The 25,684-nt window shown below is 49.9% G+C and overlaps 1 protein-coding gene across 3 annotated transcripts in view; it reads left to right on the plus strand.

The window, feature by feature from the left end:
* ADCK5 (aarF domain containing kinase 5) overlaps positions 1-25,684 on the plus strand; it is a 269,661-nt gene that overhangs the window by 190,078 nt on the left and 53,899 nt on the right. For all 3 annotated transcript variants that reach the window (XM_029592309.1, XM_029592308.1, XM_029592310.1), the window contains one exon: positions 5,636-5,727. In XM_029592309.1, the coding sequence (XP_029448169.1) occupies positions 5,636-5,727 (92 nt within the window). The remainder of the gene's footprint in view (positions 1-5,635; positions 5,728-25,684) is intronic.

Genomic DNA, 25,684 nt, shown 5'->3' on the forward strand with positions numbered 1-25,684 from the left:
CTGTCCTGTTCATTTCTCCTCCCTCTCACAGCTTTAGTACCCAGAATCCTATTCATCTCCCATGAGAGCTGCCCTTTTACACTATGAGCACTGCTGCTCCTCAGCTTCCCAGGGCTCCTTTTCTGTCCTGTTCATTTCTCCTCCCTCTCACAGCTTTAGTACCCAGTGTCCTATTCATCTCCCATGAGAGCTGCCCTTTTACACTATGAGCACTGCTGCTCCTCAGCTTCCCAGGGCTCCTTTTCTGTCCTGTTCATTTCTCCTCCCTCTCACAGCTTTAGTACCCAGATGTCCTATTCATCTCCCATGAGAGCTGCCCTTTTACACTATGAGCACTGCTGCTCCTCAGCTTCCCAGGACTCCTTTTCTGTCCTGTTCATTTCTCCTCCCTCTCACAGCTTTAGTACCCAGAGTCCTATTCATCTCCCATGAGAGCTGCCCTTTTACACTATGAGCACTGCTGCTCCTCAGCTTCCCAGGGCTCCTTTTCTGTCCTGTTCATTTCTCCTCCCTCTCACAGCTTTAGTACCCAGAGTCCTATTCATCTCCCATGAGAGCTGCCCTTTTACACTATGAGCACTGCTGCTCCTGAGGTTCCCAGGACTCCTTTTCTGTCCTGTTCATTTCTCCTCCCTCTCACAGCTTTAGTACCCAGAGTCCTATTCATCTCCCATGAGAGCTGCCCTTTTACACTATGAGCACTGCTGCTCCTCAGCTTCCCAGGACTCCTTTTCTGTCCTGTTCATTTCTCCTCCCTCTCACAGCTTTAGTACCCAGAGTCCTATTCATCTCCCATGAGAGCTGCCCTTTTACACTATGAGCACTGCTGCTCCTCAGCTTCCCAGGACTCCTTTTCTGTCCTGTTCATTTCTCCTCCTCTCACAGCTTTAGTACCCAGAGTCCTATTCATCTCCCATGAGAGCTGCCCTTTTACACTAAGAGCACTGCTGCTCCTCAGCTTCCCATGACTCCTTTTCTGTCCTGTTCATTTCTCCTCCCTCTCACAGCTTTAGTACCCAGAGTCCTATTCATCTCCCATGAGAGCTGCCCTTTTACACTATGAGCACTGCTGCTCCTCAGCTTCCCAGGACTCCTTTTCTGTCCTGTTCATTTCTCCTCCCTCTCACAGCTTTAGTACCCAGAGTCCTATTCATCTCCCATGAGAGCTGCCCTTTTACACTATGAGCACTGCTGCTCCTCAGCTTCCCAGGACTCCTTTTCTGTCCTGTTCATTTCTCCTCCTCTCACAGCTTTAGTACCCAGAGTCCTATTCATCTCCCATGAGAGCTGCCCTTTTACACTAAGAGCACTGCTGCTCCTCAGCTTCCCAGGACTCCTTTTCTGTCCTGTTCATTTCTCCTCCCTCTCACAGCTTTAGTACCCAGAGTCCTATTCATCTCCCATGAGAGCTGCCCTTTTACACTATGAGCACTGCTGCTCCTCAGCTTCCCAGGACTCCTTTTCTGTCCTGTTCATTTCTCCTCGCTCTCACAGCTTTAGTACCCAGAGTCCTATTCATCTCCCATGAGAGCTGCCCTTTTACACTATGAGCACTGCTGCTCCTGAGGTTCCCAGGACTCCTTTTCTGTCCTGTTCATTTCTCCTCCTCTCACAGCTTTAGTACCCAGAGTCCTATTCATCTCCCATGAGAGCTGCCCTTTTACACTATGAGCACTGCTGCTCCTCAGCTTCCCAGGACTCCTTTTCTGTCCTGTTCATTTCTCCTCCCTCTCACAGCTTTAGTACCCAGAGTCCTATTCATCTCCCATGAGAGCTGCCCTTTTACACTATGAGCACTGCTGCTCCTCAGCTTCCCAGGACTCCTTTTCTGTCCTGTTCATTTCTCCTTCCTCTCACACCTTTAGTACCCAGAGTCCTATTCATCTCCCATGAGAGCTGCCCTTTTACACTATGAGCACTGCTGCTTCTCAGCTTCCCAGGACTCCTTTTCTGTCCTGTTCATTTCTCCTTCCTCTCACAGCTTTAGTACCCAGAGTCCTATTCATCTCCCATGAGAGCTGCCCTTTTACACTATGAGCACTGCTGCTTCTCAGCTTCCCAGGACTCCTTTTCTGTCCTGTTCATTTCTCCTCCCTCTCACAGCTTTAGTACCCAGAGTCCTATTCATCTCCCATGAGAGCTGCCCTTTTACACTATGAGCACTGCTGCTCCTCAGCTTCCCAGGACTCCTTTTCTGTCCTGTTCATTTCTCCTCCTCTCACAGCTTTAGTACCCAGAGTCCTATTCATCTCCCATGAGAGCTGCCCTTTTACACTATTGAGCACTGCTGCTCCTCAGCTTCCCAGGGCTCCTTTTCTGTCCTGTTCATTTCTCCTCCCTCTCACAGCTTTAGTACCCAGAGTCCTATTCATCTCCCATGAGAGCTGCCCTTTTACACTATGAGCACTGCTGCTCCTCAGCTTCCCAGGACTCCTTTTCTGTCCTGTTCATTTCTCCTCCCTCTCACAGCTTTAGTACGCAGAGTCCTATTCATCTCCCATGAGAGCTGCCCTTTTACACTATGAGCACTGCTGCTCCTCAGCTTCCCAGGACTCCTTTTCTGTCCTGTTCATTTCTCCTCCTCTCACAGCTTTAGTACCCAGAGTCCTATTCATCTACCATGAGAGCTGCCCTTTTTCCCATCCATTTTCTCTGTGTGGGTTTTCTCCCTGTCTCCTGAGTGTTCATTTGTAGCTCACTTGGATCTACCAACATGGCTTCTTCTTTCTATTCAACTTTGACAATATTGATGAATTGTGGTGCAATCACAGGATCTGTGAAGCATTTTGTTTCTCCTTGCCAGGTTGTTTGAAATATTTACAGGATATAAGAGCCCATAATGCACCTCTAGCTCATTGCACTGCTTCCCTAGTGAGGGGAACGTTTACCTGCTCTTAGCAGCCGCAGATGTAAATTCTGCGAGAATCAACACCCAGGTGCAATTACATCTCCTTAGCGGTTGTTTTGTCCCGGTCTCTACTGGGGAACATCTTGGCCTCCCGGCCTCAGAAGGCTGCAGATCAACCATTAGGGCCTCCCTGGGTGTCTCTCGGGAACTGCGTAATGAACTCATCCCTCTCCAGGATCCCTGAGCTGTGCAGCTTGTTCCCCTGCAGTCTGGCTTGGTCCTGAGAGTGCTGATTTCACTACTGTGCCTGGTGGTAAGCACGTTGGTTTCATGCACTGTGTCCGACTCCTGCAGTCAGCTGGTTAAACTCACCGCACGTCTTTGCTACTGTCCTCACTCTAATCTCAGCAAAGCCCCCTGCATGTTTTTTGCCTGTGGAGCTCAGTAGAGTCGAGCTCTGATCAGCTCTTCGATGACATTTTTTGTTTCTCTGCAGTGGAGTTGCTTGGCTTTATCCAAGCACAGGACAAAACATCCGTGTGGATGTTTTTCCTGTGCTTGGGAGCCATGCATTGGAGAGTGGGGAACAAGCATTTGCTTTGTTTCCCGTTAATCTGAAGGGTCTAGAGATGCAGATGTGAATGGATGAAGTTTGAGGATACTGCAGGGTAGAGTTCACTCATCCATCTTGTTCACCAGCCCCAAGGAAGCAGATTTATTTAATTATTTAATTATTTATTGGCTTTTAAAGTACCGACATTCGTGGGGACATCATGTCAGTTTACAATGTAACAGAAAGGAGAAAAATACATAAAACCAGGGGGAGGGAAGAGGGAGCAGTTAGAAAAGGAGAGACGAGGAAAGGCTGGAAACGGAGGCCGGGAAGGAAAAGAACCAGTGACTGAAAGGGAGCCACCGAAGGGTTACAGTACAACGTGGCAAATATAACGTGGTAAACAGTGCTTTCCGGGGAAGGCACTGCGCTCGACCTCATACAAATGGAAGAACAAATTGAGGAACTCTTATACATTATGTGAAATACTCTTTTGCATTATGTAGGATATGTACACTATGTGAAAAAATGCATCAAAAAAACCAAGAAAAGAGGCACTAAATACACTGAAAAGCCTTGTCTTAGGGATGGGAGGGGGGTGGGGGGCCATGTAAGATCCCATTCAGGGTAGGCCAATTTGAAGAGCCATGTTTTGACCCCGGTTTTAAATTTTGGAAAGCAAGGTTCTAGACGAAGTTCAACTGGGATTGAGTTCCAGAGGGAGGAGCCTGCAATAGATAGGGCTCTCTCTCTCTCTGGTGGAGGAGTGGGCAGCACTTTTGAGGGAGGGGGGTGTGGAGGGTGCCTGAGAGAGAGTTTCTCGTGGGACGAATGGAGGAGTGAAGGCGGAGGGGATCCTCAAGCCAGGAGTGATTGTGATTGTGCAGGGAGTTGTAAATGATAGTGAGGGTTTTGTATTTGATGCAGGAGGAAATGGGAAGCCAGTGGAGTTCCTTAAGTATAGGGGTGATGTGGTCGGCTTTACAGGTGTTTGTAAGGATTCTTGCCATAGCGTTCTGTAGCATTTGCAGGGGTCTTAATAGTGGCGTAGGGGAGGCCTAGAAGTAAGGAATTACAGTAGTCCATTTTTGAAAGCATTATCGCTTGTTGGACTGTGCGGAAGTCTTGTGAGTGAAGCATGGGCTTAAGTTTTTTGAGGATATGGAGTTTGTAGAAACCACCCTTAATGATTGTATTAATGTGGTTTTTGAATTTTAGTTGATTGTCTAAGGATATCCCTAGGTTTCGCACGAAGTCAGGGGGGCGCAATTGCTTGGGAGGTAGGTTCACTGCGGTCGGGGTGATTTGTGATGATAAGGAGTTCGGTTTTGGAGGAGTTTAACGTCAGGTGAAAGTTGGAGAGGAGGGCGTTGATAGATGCGAGACATGTTTCCCAGAACTTGAGGGATTTGGTAAGGGATTCTTGGATGGGAATGAGAATTTGGACATGGTCTACGTATAGGAAAAATTTAAGACCTAGCTCGGAGAGTAGGTGGCAGAGGGGTAGGAGGTATATATTGAATAGCGTGGAGGATAGTGAAGACCCCTGTGGGACACCTTGGGTGAGGGGGATGAGTGAGATCATCAGGCACCTCCGTTACTAATAATATGAACAGTTGCATGTACAATTTACTATATGTGCCTATATGTAAACCGTTGTGATGGTATTCTACTAAACGACGGTACAGAAAAGATTTTAAATAAATAAATAAATAAATTTTAACTATTATGGAGTTAGGATGAGAACCAGTGGTGAGCTATGCCTGAGATGCCAATCTCAGTAAGGCGGGTAAGGAGGATTTTGTGACTGATGGTGTCGAAGGCGGAAGAAATGTTGAGGAGGGCGAGGATAACTGATTTTCAAAGAAGCCATGTAGTCACAAGCTAAGCAGGTATTTTTATCGCATATACTGTACACAGATTTTCAAGAGAGACAGTAGGCAGTGGGGGTAAATAGCAGGGAAGTGATAGGGAATCAGGGAAAATGACTTAGGGAGTATGGATGAACTGGGGAATGGGTAGGGTGTTTGAGTAAAAGGCAGGAGAGGGGTAGGCTGTGCAGGTAAATTGTTTGAGGAGAGGATATTGGAAACACTCTTCATATCTCTTCTGGCACTCTGCAAGCTTTAGAAAAAGGGGTAGAGCTTGGAAGTTGACCACAGCTGAGGACAGATGAGATCCTCAGGAGCAGTCCCTAGTCCTCATTGACCACAACTCTTTGTTGATCCCCTCAGTGACCGCACAGCGCTCTGTAGGCTTTGGAGAAGCATTGTCCTGCGGAACGAAAGGGCCATGAAGATCCACTCCTCTGAGCTTGGCGTGAACGGTGAGTGTGAGGAGAAGCCTCGTCCTCTTTTTCTATCACTGGGTGAGGGTCCCTGCAGAATCCAGCAGCTCTGTCATTCTGCATCCAGGTGGAGAGGGCACCGGTTTTCTTTAGCTGACCCAGGAGCATACTTTATGATCCTCTAAAGTGCAAGCCATGGACACTAGGAGTGGCCGAGTGGTTAGAGCAATGGGCTGAGAAGCAGGGAAGCCAGGGTTCAAATCCCACTTCCTCCACTTATTCTTGAGCAAGTCACTTTATTTATTTATTTGTTTTTATATGCCGACATTCAGCACAGGATGTCACATCGGTTTACAGGGAACAAGAGAGGTTGTTTACATTGTAACGAGGAAGTAGTTTTTATCTCCCATTGTCTCAGGTACCCATGTAAAAACCTTTGGGGCAAAAGGTTATTGTACCTGGATTACTAATAATGTGGTAAGCTGTCCTGAATAGTAATTGGAAAGTTGGAATACAAATAAAATTCCTTGTCATCCTGCTATGCCAGTCCAGACCAGTGGTCTTTCCCTCCCTGCTAGCAGATGGAGGATGAAGACAGAGCTTTCCCTGTGACCTGGTCACTTCCATTACTTGTGGTTCTCTTCAGGAGAAATCCCAGTATTTTCTGCATCCAGCGGATGGGTAGGACATTCTGCTGATGGAGCAGGTTTTGTCTTCTAGTCCTTCCTGTCCTTTGAGTCTGGTAAGGCTGGGACCTGGTTCCAGGCTTCTGGGTCTCCCTGTGTAGCAGACCCCACTGCTAGAGCTCCCAACCTCAGAGGGGGTTTGATATGAGTCTGAAGAGCCTTGGAGATTACAGGAGGATCCTTTGACACTGCCTCCCCTCTCCCCCCCTCCCTTGTTTCTAGACTTCCATGTTTGTTTTGAAAATAAAAAGAATTTGTGAAGAATATTTTCAGCAGTTGAGTGGCTAATGAGCAGCTTGAGGCCATGTTGGAGCTCCATGAAAGGAAGTGTACGTTGTGGTTACTTGAGGGTGATGCAGCTTCAGCATCCGGCTCTGGCCTCAGCTAGACGCTTTGTGTTTCTTCTGCGCACCCATGGGGAAAGAGTGAGGCCGTCACTGTGTGGTGCGCAGCTGCAGGTACTCCTTGTCCTCCACAGGTACGTTATATGCAGGAAGGCTTGAGAGATGTAGGATGAGTCCAACTGCAGCAAGAATTGAGGTCACTGCCACTCCCTGGCCTGAGTGCAGGTTTCCTCGGGAACTGCTCTCATTTTAGGATTGGGCCATGTGGTACAGCTCTTGGAGTGATCCTCCAGTGTAGTCTCCTATCTGAGCTTTTAACCCCTGCTAGACCTGTATCTGAGGACCTTTTTCCAGAATTGAGGTTCCTTCACCAGTATTCAAAAGCCTGGGGAAGGGGTAAAGCCTCCAGGGATCTCCTTTTTGAATTGTTTTCCCAGAATCCTGGCTACAGATTGGATACTTGCTAAACAGGGCAAGGGATTTCTGTTCCCTCTGTCCTCAAGGAGTCCATTTTTCAGGAGGCTGAGGACCTCTTGTAAACGGGAAGCTTAGCGTCCCTGGAGGAGAGGGAGGGAAGAGGATTCTATTATTTGACTTTTTCGTAGCGATGGGGTGGCAGCTTCTCTGCAGATTTCTGACCCCAGTGTGAAAGAGACTCCCGATTGGGATCCTATTATTAAGGGGATCCATAAGTCATCAAAAGCCTTCCCCTCCATTCAGAAGTGGAAGAGATGATTCAGACAGAATGGGAATCTCCAGAATCTTGAGTTGTGGGTTGAAGCAGTTCTGTAATCTTTATCTAGTCTTGCAGGATGCCACCAAACGTTTATTTCATTTAACACCAGGCAGTGTACAGGTTTGGCTTATCTGCTCTACAAGGACAAACTGTTTACAGGGGCTTCTTGGAACATAAAGAAATGTTTTCTCTGTAAATGCAGAGAAAACACAAGCAATGCAGGCCCTTTGTGTGGGGGGGTGTGTGGGGTGTGGGTGTGTGTGTCTGTGTGTGTGTGTGTGTGTCTGCGTGTGTGCGGGTGTGTGTGTGTCTGCGTGTGTGTGTGGGGGGGTTTGGGGGTGTGTGTGTGTCTCTGTGTGTGGGAGTTGTGTGTGGGTGTGTGTTGGGTGTGTGTGTGTGTGTGGGGGGGTGTGTGTGTGGGTGTGTCTGGGTGTGTGGGTGTGTGGGTATGTCTGTGTGTGTGTCTGCGTGTGTGTGTGGGGGGTGTGGGGGTGTGTCTGCGTGTGTGTGGGGGGTGTAGGATGGGTGTGTCTGTGTGGGTGTGTGTGGGTATGTCTGTGTAGGTGTGTCTGTGTGTGTGGGGGGTGTGGGGGAGTGTGGGTGTGTGGGGTATGTCTGGGGGGGTGTGGGGGTGTGTTGGGGGTGTGGGTGTGTGGGGGTGTCTGGGTGTGTGGGTGTGTCTGCGTGTGTCTGCGTGTGTGGGTGAGTCTGCGTGTGTGGGTATGTCTGTGTGGGTGTGTCTGTGTGTGTGGGGTGTGTGGGTGTGTCTGTGTGTGTGTGGGTGTCTGTGGGAGTGTGTGGGAATGTCTGTGTGGGTGTGTCTGGGTGTGGGGGTGGGGGTGTGTCTGTGTGTGGGGGATGTGGGGGGGGTATGACTGTGTCTGCGTGTGTGTGTGTGGGGGTGTGTTGGGTGTGTCTGTGTGTGGGAGTGTGTGGGTGTGTCTGCGTGTGTGTGTGGGGTGTGTGGGTATGTCTGTGTGGGGTGTCTGCGTGTGTGTGGGGGGTGGTGGGTGTGTGGTTGGGGGTGTGTGGGTGTGTGTAGGTATGTCTGTGTGTGTGTGGGGGGTGTGGGTGTGTGTTGGATGGGTGTGTCTGTGTGGGTGTGTGTGGGTATGTCTGTGTAGGTGTGTGTGTGTGGGGTGTGGGGAAGTGTGGGTATGTCTGGGGGGGTGTGGGGGGTGTGGGGGGGGTGTGTGGGGGTGTCTGTGTGTGTGGGTGTGTGTGGGTGTGTCTGCGTGTGTGGGGGTGTGGGTGTGTGTGGGTATGTCTGTGTGGGTGTGTCTGCGTGTGTGGGTAGGGGGTGTGGGTGTGTCTGTGTGTGGGTGGGGGTGTGGGTGTGTCTGGTGTGTGTGTGTGGGGTGTCTGTGGGAGTGTGTGGGAATGTCTGTGTGGGTGTGTCTGGGTGTGGGGGTGGGGGTGTGTCTGTGTGTGGGGGATGTGGGGGGGTATGACTGTGTGTGTCTGCGTGTGAGGGTGTGGGGGTGTGTTGGGTGTGTCTGTGTGTGGGGGTGTGTGGGTGTGTCTGCGTGTGTGTGGGGGGTGTGTGGGTGTGTGGGTATGTCTGTGTGGGTGTCTGCGTGTGTGTGGGGGGTGTGGGTGTGTGTTGGGGGTGTGTGGGTGTGTGTGGGTATGTCTGTGTGTGTGGGTGGGGGGTGTGGGTGTGTGTTGGGTGTGTGTGGGGTGTGTCTGTATGTGGGAGGTGTGTGGGTGTGTCTGTGTGTGTGGGGGGTGTGGGTGTGTGGGTATGTCTGTGTGGGTGTGTCTGCGTGTGTGGGGGTGTGGGTGTGGGTGTGTCTGTGTGTGTGGGTATGTCTGTGTGGGTGTGTCTGCATGTGTGTGTGGGGGGTGTGGGTGTGTGGGTATGTCTGTGTGGGTGTGTCTGCGTGTGTGGGGGGTGTGGGTGTGTCTGTGTGTGTGGGTATGTCTGTGTGGGGTGTGTCTGCATGTGTGTGTGGGGGGTGTGGGTGTGTGGGTATGTCTGTGTGGGTGTGTCTGCATGTGTGTGTGGGGGGTGTGGGTGTGGGGTATGTCTGTGTGGGTGTGTCTGCGTGTGTGGGGGTGTGGGTGTGTCTGTGTGTGTGGGTATGTCTGTGTGGGTGTGTCTGCATGTGTGTGTGGGGGTGTGGGTGTGTGTTGTGTGTCTGGGGGGGTATGGGTGTGTCTGGGGGGGGTGTGGGTATGTCTGTGTGGGTATGTCTGCGTGTGTGTGTGTGGGGGGGGGTATGGGTGTGACTGGGTGTGTGGGTGTGTATAACAACAGATATTCTGAGGCCTTTAGAAGTTCTTGGGTTTACGGGTGGCGACCAAGCCATCCAATCAGCAGCGAAGGATCTATGAGTCACAGTATCATTGGGCTCTGATCTGCTGAATGTTACATTGCTTGACAGATGACCCTCAGGTGTGTATATGGAGGGGGGGCCACCAAGCTGTCCAAAGCGAGAAAGAAGAACCAATCACACCTCTAATCGTCCACCTACTTCATCATACATTAGCTCACTAAATAATTCCTATCAAAGCTCTCAAAACATCAGGGACAAAAAAACAGAGGCTCGGCCATCAAGATCTTTCGCAGTATCAAGAAGACTCATACTGAGTACATTGTTCCCAGCCCCTCCCTGCATTCAGGCTGATGGACAAGATGCACCTCACTGCAGAGCACTGCATGTAAGACTCATACTGAGTACATTGTTCCCAGCCCCTCCCTGCATTCAGGCTGATGGACCAGATGCACTTCACTGCAGAGCACTGCATGTAAGACTCATACTGAGTACATTGTTCCCAGCTCCTCCCTGCATTCAGGCTGATGGACCAGATGCACTTCACTGCAGAGCACTGCATGTAAGAATCATACTGAGTACATTGTTCCCAGCCCCTCCCTGCATTCAGGCTGATGGACAAGATGCACCTCACTGCAGAGCACTGCATGTAAGACTCATACTGAGTACATTGTTCCCAGCTCCTCCCTGCATTCAGGCTGATGGACCAGATGCACTTCACTGCAGAGCACTGCATGTAAGAATGATACTGAGTACATTGTTCCCAGCCCCTCCCTGCATTCAGGCTGATGGACCAGATGCACCTCACTGCAGAGCACTGCATGTAAGACTCATACTGAGTACATTGTTCCCAGCCCCTCCCTGCATTCAGGCTGATGGACAAGATGCACCTCACTGCAGAGCACTGCATGTAAGACTCATACTGAGTACATTGTTCCCAGCCCATCCCTGCATTCAGGCTGATGGACCAGATGCACTTCACTGCAGAGCACTGCATGTAAGAATCATACTGAGTACATTGTTCCCAGCCCCTCCCTGCATTCAGGCTGATGGACCAGATGCACTTCACTGCAGAGCACTGCATGTAAGAATCATACTGAGTACATTGTTTCCAGCTCCTCCTTGCATTCAGGCAGATGGACAAGATGCATCTCACTGCAGAGCACTGCATGTAACAATCATACCGAGTACATTGTTCTCAGCCCCTCCCTGCATTCAGGCTGATGGACAAGATGCACTTCACTGCAGAGCACTGCATGTAAGAATCATACCGAGTTCATTGTTCCCAGCCCCTCCCTGCATTCAGGCTGATGGACAAGATGCACTTCACTGCAGAGCACTGCATGTAAGAATCATACCGAGTTCATTGTTCCCAGCCCCTCCCTGCATTCAGGCTGATGGACAAGATGCATTTCACTGCAGAGCACTGCATGTAAGAATCATACCGAGTACATTGTTCCCAGCCCCTCCCTGCATTCAGGCTGATGGACAAGATGCACTTCACTGCAGAGCACTGCATGTAAGAATCATACTGAGTACATTGTTCCCAGCCCCTCCCTGCATTCAGGCTGATGGACAAGATGTACTTTACTGCAGAGCACTGCATGTAAGAATCATACTGAGTACATTGTTCCCAGCCCCTCCCTGCATTCAGGCTGATGGACAAGATGCACTTCGCTGCAGAGCACTGCATGTAAGAATCATACCGAGTACATTGTTCCCAGCCCCTCCCTGCATTCAGGCTGATGGACAAGATGCACCTCACTGCAGAGCACTGCATGTAAGAATCATACCGAGTACATTGTTCCCAGCCCCTCCCTGCATTCAGGCTGATGGACAAGATGCACTTCACTGCAGAGCACTGCATGTAAGACACATACCGAGTACATTGTTCCCAGCCCATCCCTGCATTCAGGCTGATGGACCAGATGCACTTCACTGCAGAGCACTGCATGTAAGACACATACCGAGTACATTGTTCCCAGCCTCTCCCTGCATTCAGGCTGATGGACCAGATGCACTTCACTGCAGAGCACTGCATGTAAGAATCATACTGAGTACATTGTTTCCAGCTCCTCCTTGCATTCAGGCAGATGGACAAGATGCATCTCACTGCAGAGCACTGCATGTAAGAGTCATACTGAGTACATTGTTCCCAGCCCCTCCCTGCATTCAGGCTGATGGACAAGATGCATTTCACTGCAGAGCACTGCATGTAAGAATCATACTGAGTACATTGTTCCCAGCTCCTCCCTGCATTCAGGCTGATGGACAAAATGCATTTCACTGCTGAGCACTGCATGTAAGAATCATACTGAGTACATTGTTCCCAGCCCCTCCCTGCATTCAGGCTGATGGACAAGATGCATTTCACTGCAGAGCACTGCATGTAAGAATCATACTGAGTACATTGTTCTCAGCCCATCCCTGCATTCAGGCTGATGGACAAGATGCACTTCACTGCATAGCACTGCATGTAAGAATCATACTGAGTACATTGTTCCCAGCTCCTTCCTGCATTCAGGCTGATGGACAAGATGCACCGCACTGCAGAGCACTGCATGTAAGAGTCATACTGAGTACATTGTTCCCAGCCCCTTCCTGCATTCAGGCTGATGGACAAGATGCACCTCACTGCAGAGCACTGCATGTAAGAATCATACTGAGTACATTGTTCCCAGCTCCTCCCTGCATTCAGGCTGATGGACAAGATGCACTTCACTGCAGAGCACTGCATGTAACAATCATACCGAGTACATTGTTCTCAGCCCGTCCCTGCATTCAGGCTGATGGACAAGATGCACTTCACTGCAGAGCACTGCATGTAACAATCATACCGAGTACATTGTTCCCAGCCCCTCCCTGCATTCAGGCTGATGGACAAGATGCACTTCACTACAGAGCACTGCTTGTAACAGTCATACCAAGATCATTGTTCCCAGCCCCTCCCTGCATTCAGGCTGATGGACAAGATGCACTTCACTGCAGAGCACTGCATGTAAGAATCATACTGAGTTCATTGTTCCCAGCCCCTCCCTGCATTCAGGCTGATGGACAAGATGCATTCCACTGCAGAGCACTGCATGTAAGAATCATACTGAGTACATTGTTCCCAGCCCCTCCCTGCATTCAGGCTGATGGACAAGATGCACTTCACTGCAGAGCACTGCATGTAAGAATCATACTGAGTACATTGTTCCCAGCCCTTCCTGCATTCTGGCTGATGGACAAGATGCACCTCACTGCAGAGCACTGCATGTAAGAATCATACTGAGTACATTGTTCCCAGCCCCTCCCTGCATTCAGGCTGATGGACAAGATGTACTTTACTGCAGAGCACTGCATGTAAGAATCATACTGAGTACATTGTTCCCAGCCCCTCCCTGCATTCAGGCTGATGGACAAGATGCACTTCACTGCAGAGCACTGCATGTAAGAATCATACCGAGTACATTGTTCCCAGCCCCTCCCTGCATTCAGGCTGATGGACAAGATGCACCTCACTGCAGAGCACTGCATGTAAGAATCATACCGAGTACATTGTTCCCAGCCCCTCCCTGCATTCAGGCTGATGGACAAGATGCACTTCACTGTAGAGCACTGCATGTAAGAATCATGCCGAGTACATTGATCCCAGCCCCTCCCTGCATTCAGGCTGATGGACAAGATGCACCTCACTGCAGAGCACTGCATGTAAGAATCATACCGAGTACATTGTTCCCAGCCCCTCTCTGCATTCAGGCTGATGGACAAGATGCACCGCACTGCAGAGCACTGCATGTAAGAATCATACCGAGTACATTGTTCCCAGCCCCTTCCTGCATTCTGGCTGATGGACAAGATGCACCTCACTGCAGAGCACTGCATGTAAGAATCATACTGAGTACATTGTTCCCAGCCCCTCCCTGCATTCAGGCTGATGGACAAGATGTACTTTACTGCAGAGCACTGCATGTAAGAATCATACTGAGTACATTGTTCCCAGCCCCTCCCTGCATTCAGGCTGATGGACAAGATGCACTTCACTGCAGAGCACTGCATGTAAGAATCATACCGAGTACATTGTTCCCAGCCCCTCCCTGCATTCAGGCTGATGGACAAGATGCACCTCACTGCAGAGCACTGCATGTAAGAATCATACCGAGTACATTGTTCCCAGCCCCTCCCTGCATTCAGGCTGATGGACAAGATGCACTTCACTGTAGAGCACTGCATGTAAGAATCATGCCGAGTACATTGATCCCAGCCCCTCCCTGCATTCAGGCTGATGGACAAGATGCACCTCACTGCAGAGCACTGCATGTAAGAATCATACCGAGTACATTGTTCCCAGCCCCTCCCTGCATTCAGGCTGATGGACAAGATGCACCTCACTGCAGAGCACTGCATGTAAGAAAAGTCTGGGAGCCTGCTGCCTCACAGTCAAGAGCCAAACCTGTCTAGTTCCCCTCAAGGAACCAGGTAAGTCTTTTCCAGGCTCAGCCAAGTGCTTCCCAGTGACAGTCAGTCTTCATAACCTCAAGCTTCTCTTGCAGACCAGAGGCTAAAGATAATCTACAGTAGCGGTGAGATTGAGGTTTCATCCTAAGTCTGGTCTGGGGCAGTTAGCTAGGCTTTTTAGCAGTTTTAAATGCAAGTCCAGGCTAATGTGATATGTTATTGCTTGCTAATTTTCTAATATCTGCTAAGTTCCAATCACCCAAAAGTATATTCTGTGGTAATGTTTTAGTACAAGTCCCTTATCTGAAATTGCTGAGCTGTTATGGTAACTCCTGTTGATCTGTCTAAGAATCCCTATAACAATATTTCTTATCTGAGACAAACAGTGTTCTGTAAATCCCTGCACTACCCGGATTGTGCTTAAAGGTATAAGTAATACGTTTCTGTAGCATTCTCTATTCAGGAGAGAGGGAGAGGGTATCATTACCAGCAGAAAGATTATGCTTAGTGAATCCCTACAATCCTGGTTTCTGCAGTAACCAGGAGAATTACTCTTCTAGTGAAGGGAAGTAACTCTCTTAAAGATCTTAAGGGCAGAAAGACTGAGATTCTTCTGAAGCATGTTTTCACATGCATGGCTTCAGCAGCTCCCAGAGATTGAAGAGGCTGCCTGGATCGAGTCAGGAGTTGTAGTCTTATCCCGATGCGTTGTATGATTTTCTCAGAATCTCTTCTGGTTCAGTGGAATCTTCTGTGGCAGCTAGACATCTACTATGGCTCTGACTCTGGGCAGCTTGATCCTACACCCACCTTTGAAAACTTCCCTCTAAAACAAAAATTACTGTTTGGGGAAGATCTGGAGCAACTGGTTAAGAACCTGCGGATCCCAGACTACAGAGACTTCCTAAGGATAAAGGACATTGTTTCTACAGAGCCAATAGAGCTCAAGGTCAATATCATGATTCCAGAAGATAAAGGCCAGGCAAGCAATCTTCGTCTTGAGTTTTTCGGTTGAAGGGAAGGATCCAGTCCTTTCAAGGTTCAGAAAACCAAAACCTGAATCAGCTGCTTCCTCTGGATCAATCGCTCATTCCAATGAAGGGCATCAGGTTCACTCCTTAGTGGTTCCTATGGGTGGTCGCCTTCAGCTGTTTTACCAAGAGTGGACCCATCTCACTTTGGACCAATGGGTTTTGGATGTAATTCAGCACAGTTATATTCTGGAGTTTGTGGCAGCAGTTCCCAATGCTTTTAGGGTTCTCGTGTCTCAGCCCCCAAGAAGCTTGCGGTCCATTTGACGCTTCAGAAACTCCTGTTGTTGAGGACCATGATTACGGTCATTATTCCATTTATTTCATCTTTCCAAAGAAGGATTGCTCTTTCAGTAATTCAGGAGAGAGAATATCTGTCTTCTCTGGATTTTTCAGAACTGTACTTTCACATTCCCATGAGAGAGAACCATCAGAGATTTCTTTGATTTTGCATTCTGGAGCAGCATTTTCTGTTCAGGGCTTTTACCAAAGTCAAGGTGGTTGAAGCAGCCTTTCAGAGAAAGTAAGGGATTAGACTAAATACACAGTAGAATTTTTATGGGTGTTTGGGAAGAGTATAGCGATAGGGGTATACTACCATTCACCTGGACAAAATAAGACAGACAAAATTTTAAGAGAAACAAAAGAAGGTAACCAATTTGTCAATGCAGTAATAATGGGATATTTCAATTACCCCAATATTGACTGGGTAAATGTAACATCAGGACTTGCTAGAGACATAAAGTTCCTGGATGTAATAAATGACTGCTTCATGGAGCAATTGGTTCAGGAACCAACAAGAGAGGGAGCTATTTTAGATTTAATTCTTAGTGGAACGCAGAATTTGGTGAGAGAGGTAACGGTGGTGGGGCCACTTGGCAACAGTGATCATAACATGATCAAATTTAAACTAATAACTGGAAGGGGGACAATAAGTAAATCTGCAGCTCTAGCAGTAAACTTTCAAAAGGGAGACTTTGATAAAATGAGGAAGATGGAAAAAAAAATGAAAGATGAAGCTGCAGCAGTTAGGAGTGTACAACAGGCGTGAACATTGTTTAAAAATACCATTTTAGAAACAAAGTCCAGATGTATTCCAGGCATTAAGAAAGATGGAAGGAAAGCCAAATGCCTGCCGATTTGCTTAAAAGATGAAATGAAAGAGGCTATTTTAGCCAAAAAAACTTTCTTCAAAAATTGGAAGAAGGATCCATCTGAAGAAAATAGGAAAAAGCATAAATATTGGCATATTTATTTATTTATTTATTTGTAGATTTTTCTATACTGACATTCGTCGGAACAACATGCCGGTTTGGTTGTTTGTAGATGACATCCATTTCTTTTTTCCGGTTTCCCCCACATTCAAATCTGCATTAGAGAAATTAGGGACCTGAATATTTAGGATTAAGGAGTGGCTGTCCTGTAACATGCTTGCCTGAATATAAGAAAACAGAAATAGTCCTGTTATCCAGGACTGAAATGGTTTCTGTTTGATGGGCATGTTATGTCCTGTTCGAGCAAAGATTCGTGACCTGGGGGTATTAATAGACTCCTTTCTTTCCATGCAATCCCATATTGACTCTTTAGTCCAATCATCTTACTACAAGCCGCGCCTCTTGCGTTCTATAAAGCCCTCCTTATCTCACTCAGATCTTCATGTTGTAAGTCAATCATTTATTCTGTCTTCACTGGACTCCTGGTTCTCCCCGATACCTATTTTCGGGTACTGCAACTTATACAGAATTCTGCAGCGCATCTCACTTCAAGCGCCAGAATGTGTGACCATATTTCTCCAACTCTAGCTAGCCTTCACTGGCTTCTGCTAGTCTGGCAGATGAAGTTTAAAGTCCTCCTTTTGATGATTAAAACTCTCCAGCTATTGTGTCTGCCCCACCCGCTGCCTCGGCTCATCATCTGCCATGCCTGGTTAGCAGCATCTCGCAAGTGGATCTTTTGTATCACAGGACCTGCACTCTGAAACAGCCTTTCTGCAGCTATTAGAGCAGAGAGTGATCTTTCTCAGTTTAGGACGAACTTGGACATATCTCTTTTCTCTAGTTTTCCCAGGCTAGGTATTGCTCGATCTTGTTAAGCTATGATTTCCCCCGCCCCCCCCTCCCCCAAGAGATGTACAGCAATATTGCTTTTTAGTTGCTCTGACATGTTTATGCTTTGTGTTGTGTTAAGGTTTTGTTATGCTTTACTGTGTATATTGACTATAATCTGCTGAGACTGGTGGATCAGCAAATAGAAATTGTGGAAATAAATAAATACATACATTACATGTAAAAATACTAATAAGATGCACTAAGAAAGAATTTGAAAAGAAGTTGGTCGTAGAGGCAGAACGTATAATAAAACCTTTTTAAAATATATCCGAAGCAGGAAGCCTGAGAGGGAAGTCTGTTGGATCATTAGACGACCAAGGGAAGATAAGGCCATTGCAGAAAGACTACATTTTTAGCTTCAGTGATTACTAATGAAGATGTTGAGGATATACCTGTTCCGGAGAAGGTTTTCAAGGGTGACGATTCACATGAATTGAACCAAATCAGGGTGATCCTAGAAGATGTAGTAGGGCCAGATTGACAAACTGAAGAGTAGCAAATTACATGGATGATTGCATGCATCCCAGGATTCTGAAAGAACTCAAAATGAAATTTCTGATCTATTACTAGTAATTTTTAACCTATCATTAAAATCATCCATTGTATCTGAAGACTGGAATGGGTACAATGTAACCCCAATATTTAAAAAGGGCTCCAGGGGTGATCCAGGAACCTATAGACCAGTGAGCCTGACTTCAGTGCCGGGAAAAATAGTGGAAACTATTTTAAAGATCAAAATCGTAGAGCATATAGAAAGACATGGTTTAATGGGACACAGTCATCACAGATTTACCCAAGGGAAGCCTTGCCTAACAAATCTGCTTCATTTTTTTGAAGGGGTTAATAAACATGTGGATAAAGGTGAACCGGTAGATGTAGTGTATTTGGATTTTCAGAAGGCGTTTGACAAAGTCCCTCATGAGAGGCTTCTACGAAAACTAAAAAGTCATGGGATAGGAGGTGATGTCCTTTCATGGATTGCAAACTGGCTAAAAGACAGGAAACAGAGAGTGGGATTAAATGGTCAATTTTCTCAGTGGAGAGAGGTAAACAGTGGAGTGCCTCAGGGATCTGTACTTAGACCTGTGCTTTTTAATATATTTATAAATGATCTGGAAAGGGGAACAATAAGTGAAATGATAAAATTTACAAATGACACAAAACATTATTCAGAGTAGTTAAATCACAGGCAATTAGTGATAAATTGCAGGAGGACCTTGTGAGACTGGAGGATTGGGCATCCAAATGAACAAGTGCAAGGTGATACATATAGGGAAAAAATAACCCTTGCTGTAGTTACATGATGCTTGGGTTCATGTTAGGAGTTACCACCCAGGAAAGAGATCTAAGCGTCATAGTGGGCAATATATTGAAATTTTCAGCTCAGTGTGCTGCTGTGGTTAAAAAAAAGCAAACCTAATGTTAGGAATTATTAAGAAGGGAATGGTGAATAAAACAGAGAACATCATAATGCCTCTTTATCATTCCATGGTGAGATTGCACCTCTCAAAAAAGATATTGATGCATTGGAGAAGGTACAGAGAAGAGTGACCAAAATGATTAAAAGAATGAAATGTTCCCCTATGAGGAAAAACTAAAGAGGTTAGGTCTGTTTAGCTTAGAGAAAGACAGCTGAGGGGAAATATGATGGAGGTCTTTAAAATCATGATAGGACTAGAACGGGTTCATGTAAATTTGTTGTTTACTCCTTCAGATAATACAAGGACTAGGAGGGCACTCCATCAATTTAACAAGTAGCAAATTTAGAACAAATTGAAGAAACTTACTTTTCACTCAAAGCATAATTAAGCTCTGGAATTCCTTGCCAGAGGATGTGGTTAAAGCAGTTAGCTTATCTGTGTTTAAAAAAAGGTTTGGACAAGCTCCTGAAGGAGAAGTCAAGTTGACTTTGTAAAGGAAAATTGGTTCTTGCCTGCTACTTTTCATTCCTGGAATACTACAGATCAGTCCAGGCACATGGATTTTGCCTCCCAGCCAGCAGATGGAGACAGAGAAAAAAAGCTTTACTAACACTGCCAGTTAACCTAGTGTGCCACTTGCAGTCTCTCAGTTTGACCTTGTGAGGATAACTGAGCAAATCTTCTGGTCTGGAGCAGAAAATCACACTGACTTCAGCCATTTCTAATGCAGTTTCAAGTTTTATTATAATACACAGCACTTTAACACAATAGTAGACTTCCTTACTTCAGGACAGCTGACAAGGTACGCAACCTAGGAGTAATAGAATAGAATGCATAGCTAAACACATAGACTCCGACTCTCCAGCTCTATTGATGGGAGATTTTAATCTCCATGTAGATACCATTCCGCACTCATCTAACTGTGAAGCCTTCCTCAGTTCCCTTAACTCCATGGGATTCAAACTGTTAGCTTCGTGGACCCTTGGGCCGATCGGAACCAGAAGATGGACTGCCTTAGAGAGGTTGTGATACTGGTTCCAACCGGGAGGCGGCGAAGGCGGGCTCGCGGACAGCTGAGAGGAAGACACGAAGGGCCCTATGCGACCAAGGGCCAGGAGAAGAGGCTGACCTGGTGGGAGAGGATCTTCGCCCTGGAAGCCGGTACTCCCCCGAGAGGAGCTCGTAAGAGTCCGGCCGCTGGGACTTAGGAGATTCACCCTGGAAGCCGGTGTCCCCCCGGGAGGAGCCCGTAGGAACCCGGCCGCTGGGACTTAGGAGATCCCTACTGACGGAGTCGTTGCTCACCAGGCCAGGGTCAGATGCCGGAGGATCGCCGTCAGCCAGTCCGAGTCCAGAGCCAGAGGATCGTCGTCAGCCAGTCCGAGTCAAGAGCCAGAGGGGTACCGTAAGCCAAACCGAGTCGAGAGCCAGAAAATCACCGAAGCCAAGCTGAAGTCAGGAACCAGGAAGAACCACAAGCCAATCCGAAGTCGAAAACCAGAAGATCAAGCGACGAGCAGGAACACAGCAACTGGGAGCAGGACGAACCTGGGAACATCGTTGCAAGGCCCTGAGGAGAGGGACTGCAGGGCTTAAGTAGCCCAAGCGCGTCTGACGTCACAGGATGGAGGAGGCTGGTTTCCTGCGCCTGGCCCTTTAAGACTCGGGCCGAGACGCGCGCGTGCCCCTAGGGGGCGGAGCCAGCCGCGGCAGGACGCCGGCTGCTCCGGCGGCGCGGAAGCAGCACGGGGGAAGCGGAGGCAGGCCCGGGCGCCGCGTGGGGACGTCGGGAGCGCGGCGGTAAGGGCCCCCGGAGACCCGGGGAGAGCCGGGAAGGAGCGGAACCCCCAAGTGGTGAGTGAAGCGGCCGGAGCCGACCCGGAGCCGCAACAGTACCCCCCCCCTTACGCCCCCTCCCGGGGGGTCGCTGTTTGTCCGGATGTTGGAGGTGGAACTGCCGAAGAAGGTCCTTATCCAGGACGTGGGAAGAAGGCTCCCAAGAATTCTCCTCCGGACCGTATCCCTCCCAAGACAGTAGGTACTCCCAGCGGTGGCGACGGCAGCGGACATCCAAGACCTCTTTTACCGTGTAGATGACATCCGGATCCGAGGAGACATTGGAGGGTACTGGCGGAGAAGCCCGAAATCGAGAGAGCACCAGCGGTTTGAGGAGAGACACATGGAAGACATCATGGATCCTAAGCGAGGAGGGCAGCCGCAATCTATAGGACACGGCCCCTATGCGTTCGGCCACCGGAAAGGGTCCAATGTAACGAGGCGCTAGTCTCATGGAGGGAGTCCGCAATTGAATGTGCTTAGTACTTAGCCATACCCTCGTCCCGGGTAAAAATACCGGAGCGGGCCGTCGAGACCGATCTGCATACGCCTTGAAGCGAGCTGCAGTGCTGCGGAGCTTCTCCTGAGTGGTAATCCAGAGGTGGTGAAGCTGGCTAGCTGTTAGCTGTGCTGCCGGAGAGGTGACGGTCACCGGTAATGGCAGTGGGGGTCTTGGGATCCTCCCATAAACTAGCTGAAAGGGGGACTGTAGCGTAGCGGAGTGCTTGTGGCGATTGTAAGAAAATTCCGCCCAGGGAAGGAGAGAGACCCAGTTGTCTTGGAGCTCACCTACAAAAGCTCGGAGAAAGGTCTTAAGAGACTGGTTGGTCCGCTCCACTTGGCCGTTACCCTGGGGATGAAATGCCATGGTGAAATCCAACTGTATCCCGAACTTTTTACATAATGCCCTCCAGTACTTAGCCGTAAATTGGGGGCCGCGATCCGAAGCGATATGCGAGGGCAGTCCATGTAATCGGAAAATATGCTGGACAAATAGGTCAACCAGCTCAGGAGCCGTAGGTAGCTTGGGTAGAGGGATGAAATGTGCCATCTTTGAAAAGCGGTCAACCGTGACCCAGATTACAGTTTTCCCCTCAGAGGGAGGCAACTCCACCACAAAGTCGGTGGATAGATGGGACCACGGTTCTGTGGGGATAGGAAGCGACTGGAGTAGCCCCCACGGGCGTCCCGGTGGTGGTTTTTGCTGAGCGCATGTGGGACAAGACTGAACATAGTGCCGGACATCCTCTTTCACTCGTGGCCACCTATAAAACTCAGTGAGCAACTCAAGGGTTCGGGCAATCCCAGGATGGCCAGCCGTCAAGGAGTCGTGTGCCCATGACAGAACCTTCTTCCGGGAACGGATTGGAACCACCGTCCTCCCCTCGGGTCCTAAGTCTGTGGCCGCCAGTAAGACTTTAGCTGGGTCCAATATGTACTGAGGGGTCTCTGTTGCGTCGTCAACCTCTGTGGTGCGGGAGAGAGCATCCGCCCGGACATTCTTGGCTGCGGGTCGGTAGTGAAGCGAGAAGTCAAACCGACTAAAAAAGAGGGACCAGCGGGCCTGTCGGGGATTAAGCCTCTGAGCATGAGACAAGTACTGCAGGTTCTTATGGTCGGTATATACTATGATCGGATGTTGGGCACCCTCCAACCACTGCCGCCACTCCTCGAACGCTAATTTTATGGCCAACAGCTCCTTGTCGCCAATCCCGTAATTCTTCTCTGCCGGTGAGAACTTGCGGGAGAAGTATGAGCAAGGCCGGGTCTTGCCGGTCGGAGAGGTTTGGAGCAGCACCGCCCCAACCGCGACATCAGAAGCATCCACCTCTACTATAAACTGACGTAGAGGGTCAGGGTGCCGGAGACAGGTATCCTGTAGGAAAGCCTCCTTGAGATCCCGGAAGGCCTGCGTAGCAGCGGGAGACCAGTTTCGTGCATCCGCGCCCTTCCGTGTGAGGGCCGTCAGGGGGGCTACCAGGCTGGAGTAATGTGGGATAAATTGGCGGTAGAAGTTAGCGAATCCTAAGAACCGCTGAAGCGCTTTCACTCCCGATGGTTGCGGCCAACCATTGATGGCGCTCACCTTGTCCGGGTCCATGCGGAAGCCTGTAGAGGAGATGATATATCCTAGGAAGGGCAGCGATTCCTGTTCGAACTGGCACTTTTCTAGTTTAGCGTACAGACGGTTCTCCCTCAGTTTCTGTAGAACTTGCCGCACGTGCTGTCGATGTGTCTCGAGATCCTGGGAATAAATCAAGACATCATCCAGGTATACGATGACGAAGGTGTATAGGAAGTCGCGGAGAACCTCGTTCATCAGATTCTGGAATACAGCTGGGGCGTTACAGAGACCAAACGGCATGACCAGATATTCGTAATGGCCGTCCCTGGTGTTAAACGCGGTCTTCCACTCGTCCCCTGGGCGTATGCGAACAAGATTATAAGCCCCTCTGAGGTCCAATTTGGTGAACACACGAGCCCCTTGGAGGCGGTCCAGCAGTTCCGGGATCAGAGGCAAGGGGTAACGGTCCCGGCGAGTGATTTGATTCAAGCCCCGATAATCAATACAGGGGCGAAGAGACCCGTCTTTCTTCCCTACGAAGAAAAACCCGGCCCCGGCCGGGGATTTGGATGGTCTGATGAAACCCCGATCCAAGTTTTCCTTAATATAGGCTGACATAGCTTGGGTTTCCGGCAGAGACAGGGGGTAGACCCTCCCACGGGGCGGTGTGGTTCCTGGTAGTAAATTAATTGCGCAATCAAAGGGTCGGTGCTCTGGGAGTAATTCTGCCTTTTCCTTAGAGAAGACATCCTGAAAGGCATGGTAAGGTGGAGGTACCGTTAACGGGGCGGTGCAGAGTGATATGGGTTGCAGCGGACGTGCGGGAAGGCAATGACGGTGGCACGCGGAACTCCAGGAGGTAATCTGAAGGGACCTCCAATCAATCACCGGAGAGTGTTCCCTAAGCCAGGGTAGGCCCAGGATGACTGGGTGGATGGATTTTTCAAGGATAAGAAACGAGATTTCCTCCTGGTGGAGGGCTCCCACCTGAAGCTTCAGAGGATTGGTGCGAGTGGATATAATACCAGGAAGTGGGTTCCCTTGAATAGAAGAAACCCGCACAGGCGGTTCTTGCGGGCAAACCTCGAGCTGTAGTTGTTGTACTAGCTCCTGGAGGATGAAATTCCCCCCGGACCCAGAGTCGAGTAAGGCTAGGGTATCAAAGCCTCCTTCCGGAAGACACAGGCGTACCGGAACGGTACATGGGGAGCTGGGTGAAATGTTGCCTAGAGTCAGCTCCCCGCTGAACTCTAGGTTCGGGCGTTTCCCGGACGCTCGGTACAGCGGGCCAGAAAATGCCCCTGGCCCCCGCAGTAAAGACACAGTCCTTGGGTACGTCGGCGTCTGCGTTCCTCAGAAGATAGAGGGCCACGACCCAACTGCATGGGTTCCTCGGTTGATGGAGTGGTGGCTCTAGGGGGTGGCGCCCGGACTCGAGGCGGAGTGATCCTGCGGGTAGTTTGTCCCAGAGTCGGCCGTCGCTCTCGAAACCGACGCTGGATTCGTCGGTCTATGCGCCCAGCTAGTTCAATGAGCTCTTGAAGGTCGTCGGGCAGGTCACGACCGGCGAGCTCGTCCTGAAGACGAGGAGAGATGCCTTCCATGAAGATGCCGTGCAGGCTGTCTGTCCCCCAGGCCAGCTCGGTGGCCAGGGTCTGGAATTCTGTGGCGTAGTCCTCTAGGGACCGGTTGCCCTGCCGTAGCTGAAGCAGTTCAGAAGCAGCCGTGGAGGCCCGGGAAGGCTCGTCGAAGACTCTGCGGAAGGTTTTGACGAACTGAACCAGGTTGTTCAGTCGGGAATCCTGACGTTCCCAGAGAGCCGAAGCCCAAGACAAAGGTCTCCCATCCAGGAGGGAGATTATAAAGGTTGTCTTGACTCGATCCGTAGGGAATTGTGCGGGTAGTAGATCAAAACGGATGTAGCATTGATTAAGGAACCCCCGGCACGCCTTCGGATCCCCTGAGTACCGGGATGGGGCAGGCATCTGAACAGGAGCGGCGAAGTCAGGATTGGCCTGAGACGTAGACGCCCGGGAACTTGCTGCGGAGGCTCCATCAACGCGATCTGCCAGACGTTGTACTGTCGACATCAGCGTGTCGAGGCAGCTCTGTTGCTGCTGCAACTTCTGGGCTAAGCCTGGAATAGCCTTGAGGCCGGCAAGGTCCGCCGGGTCCATGGCCTTGCAATCTGCTAGCTTCGTGGACCCTTGGGCCGATCGGAACCAGAAGATGGACTGCCTTAGAGAGGTTGTGATACTGGTTCCAACCGGGAGGCGGCGAAGGCGGGCTCGCGGACAGCTGAGAGGAAGACACGAAGGGCCCTATGCGACCAAGGGCCAGGAGAAGAGGCTGACCTGGTGGGAGAGGATCTTCGCCCTGGAAGCCGGTACTCCCCCGAGAGGAGCTCGTAAGAGTCCGGCCGCTGGGACTTAGGAGATTCACCCTGGAAGCCGGTGTCCCCCCGGGAGGAGCCCGTAGGAACCCGGCCGCTGGGACTTAGGAGATCCCTACTGACGGAGTCGTTGCTCACCAGGCCAGGGTCAGATGCCGGAGGATCGCCGTCAGCCAGTCCGAGTCCAGAGCCAGAGGATCGTCAAGAGCCAGAGGGGTACCGTAAGCCAAACCGAGTCGAGAGCCAGAAAATCACCGAAGCCAAGCTGAAGTCAGGAACCAGGAAGAACCACAAGCCAATCCGAAGTCGAAAACCAGAAGATCAGGCGACGAGCAGGAACACAGCAACTGGGAGCAGGACGAACCTGGGAACCTCGTTGCAAGGCCCTGAGGAGAGGGACTGCAGGGCTTAAGTAGCCCAAGCGCGTCTGACGTCACAGGATGGAGGAGGCTGGTTTCCCGCGCCTGGCCCTTTAAGACTCGGGCCGAGATGCGCGCGTGCCCCTAGGGGGCGGAGCCAGCCGCGGCAGGACGCCGGCTGCTCCGGCGGCGCGGAAGCAGCACGGGGGAAGCGGAGGCAGGCCCGGGCGCTTTGTGGGGACGTCGGGAGCGCGGTGGTACGGGCCCCCGGAGACCCGGGGAGAGCCGGGAAGGAGCGGAAC

Source organism: Rhinatrema bivittatum, chromosome 2 (genome assembly GCF_901001135.1).
Source record: "Rhinatrema bivittatum chromosome 2, aRhiBiv1.1, whole genome shotgun sequence".
NCBI lineage: Eukaryota > Metazoa > Chordata > Amphibia > Gymnophiona > Rhinatrematidae > Rhinatrema > Rhinatrema bivittatum.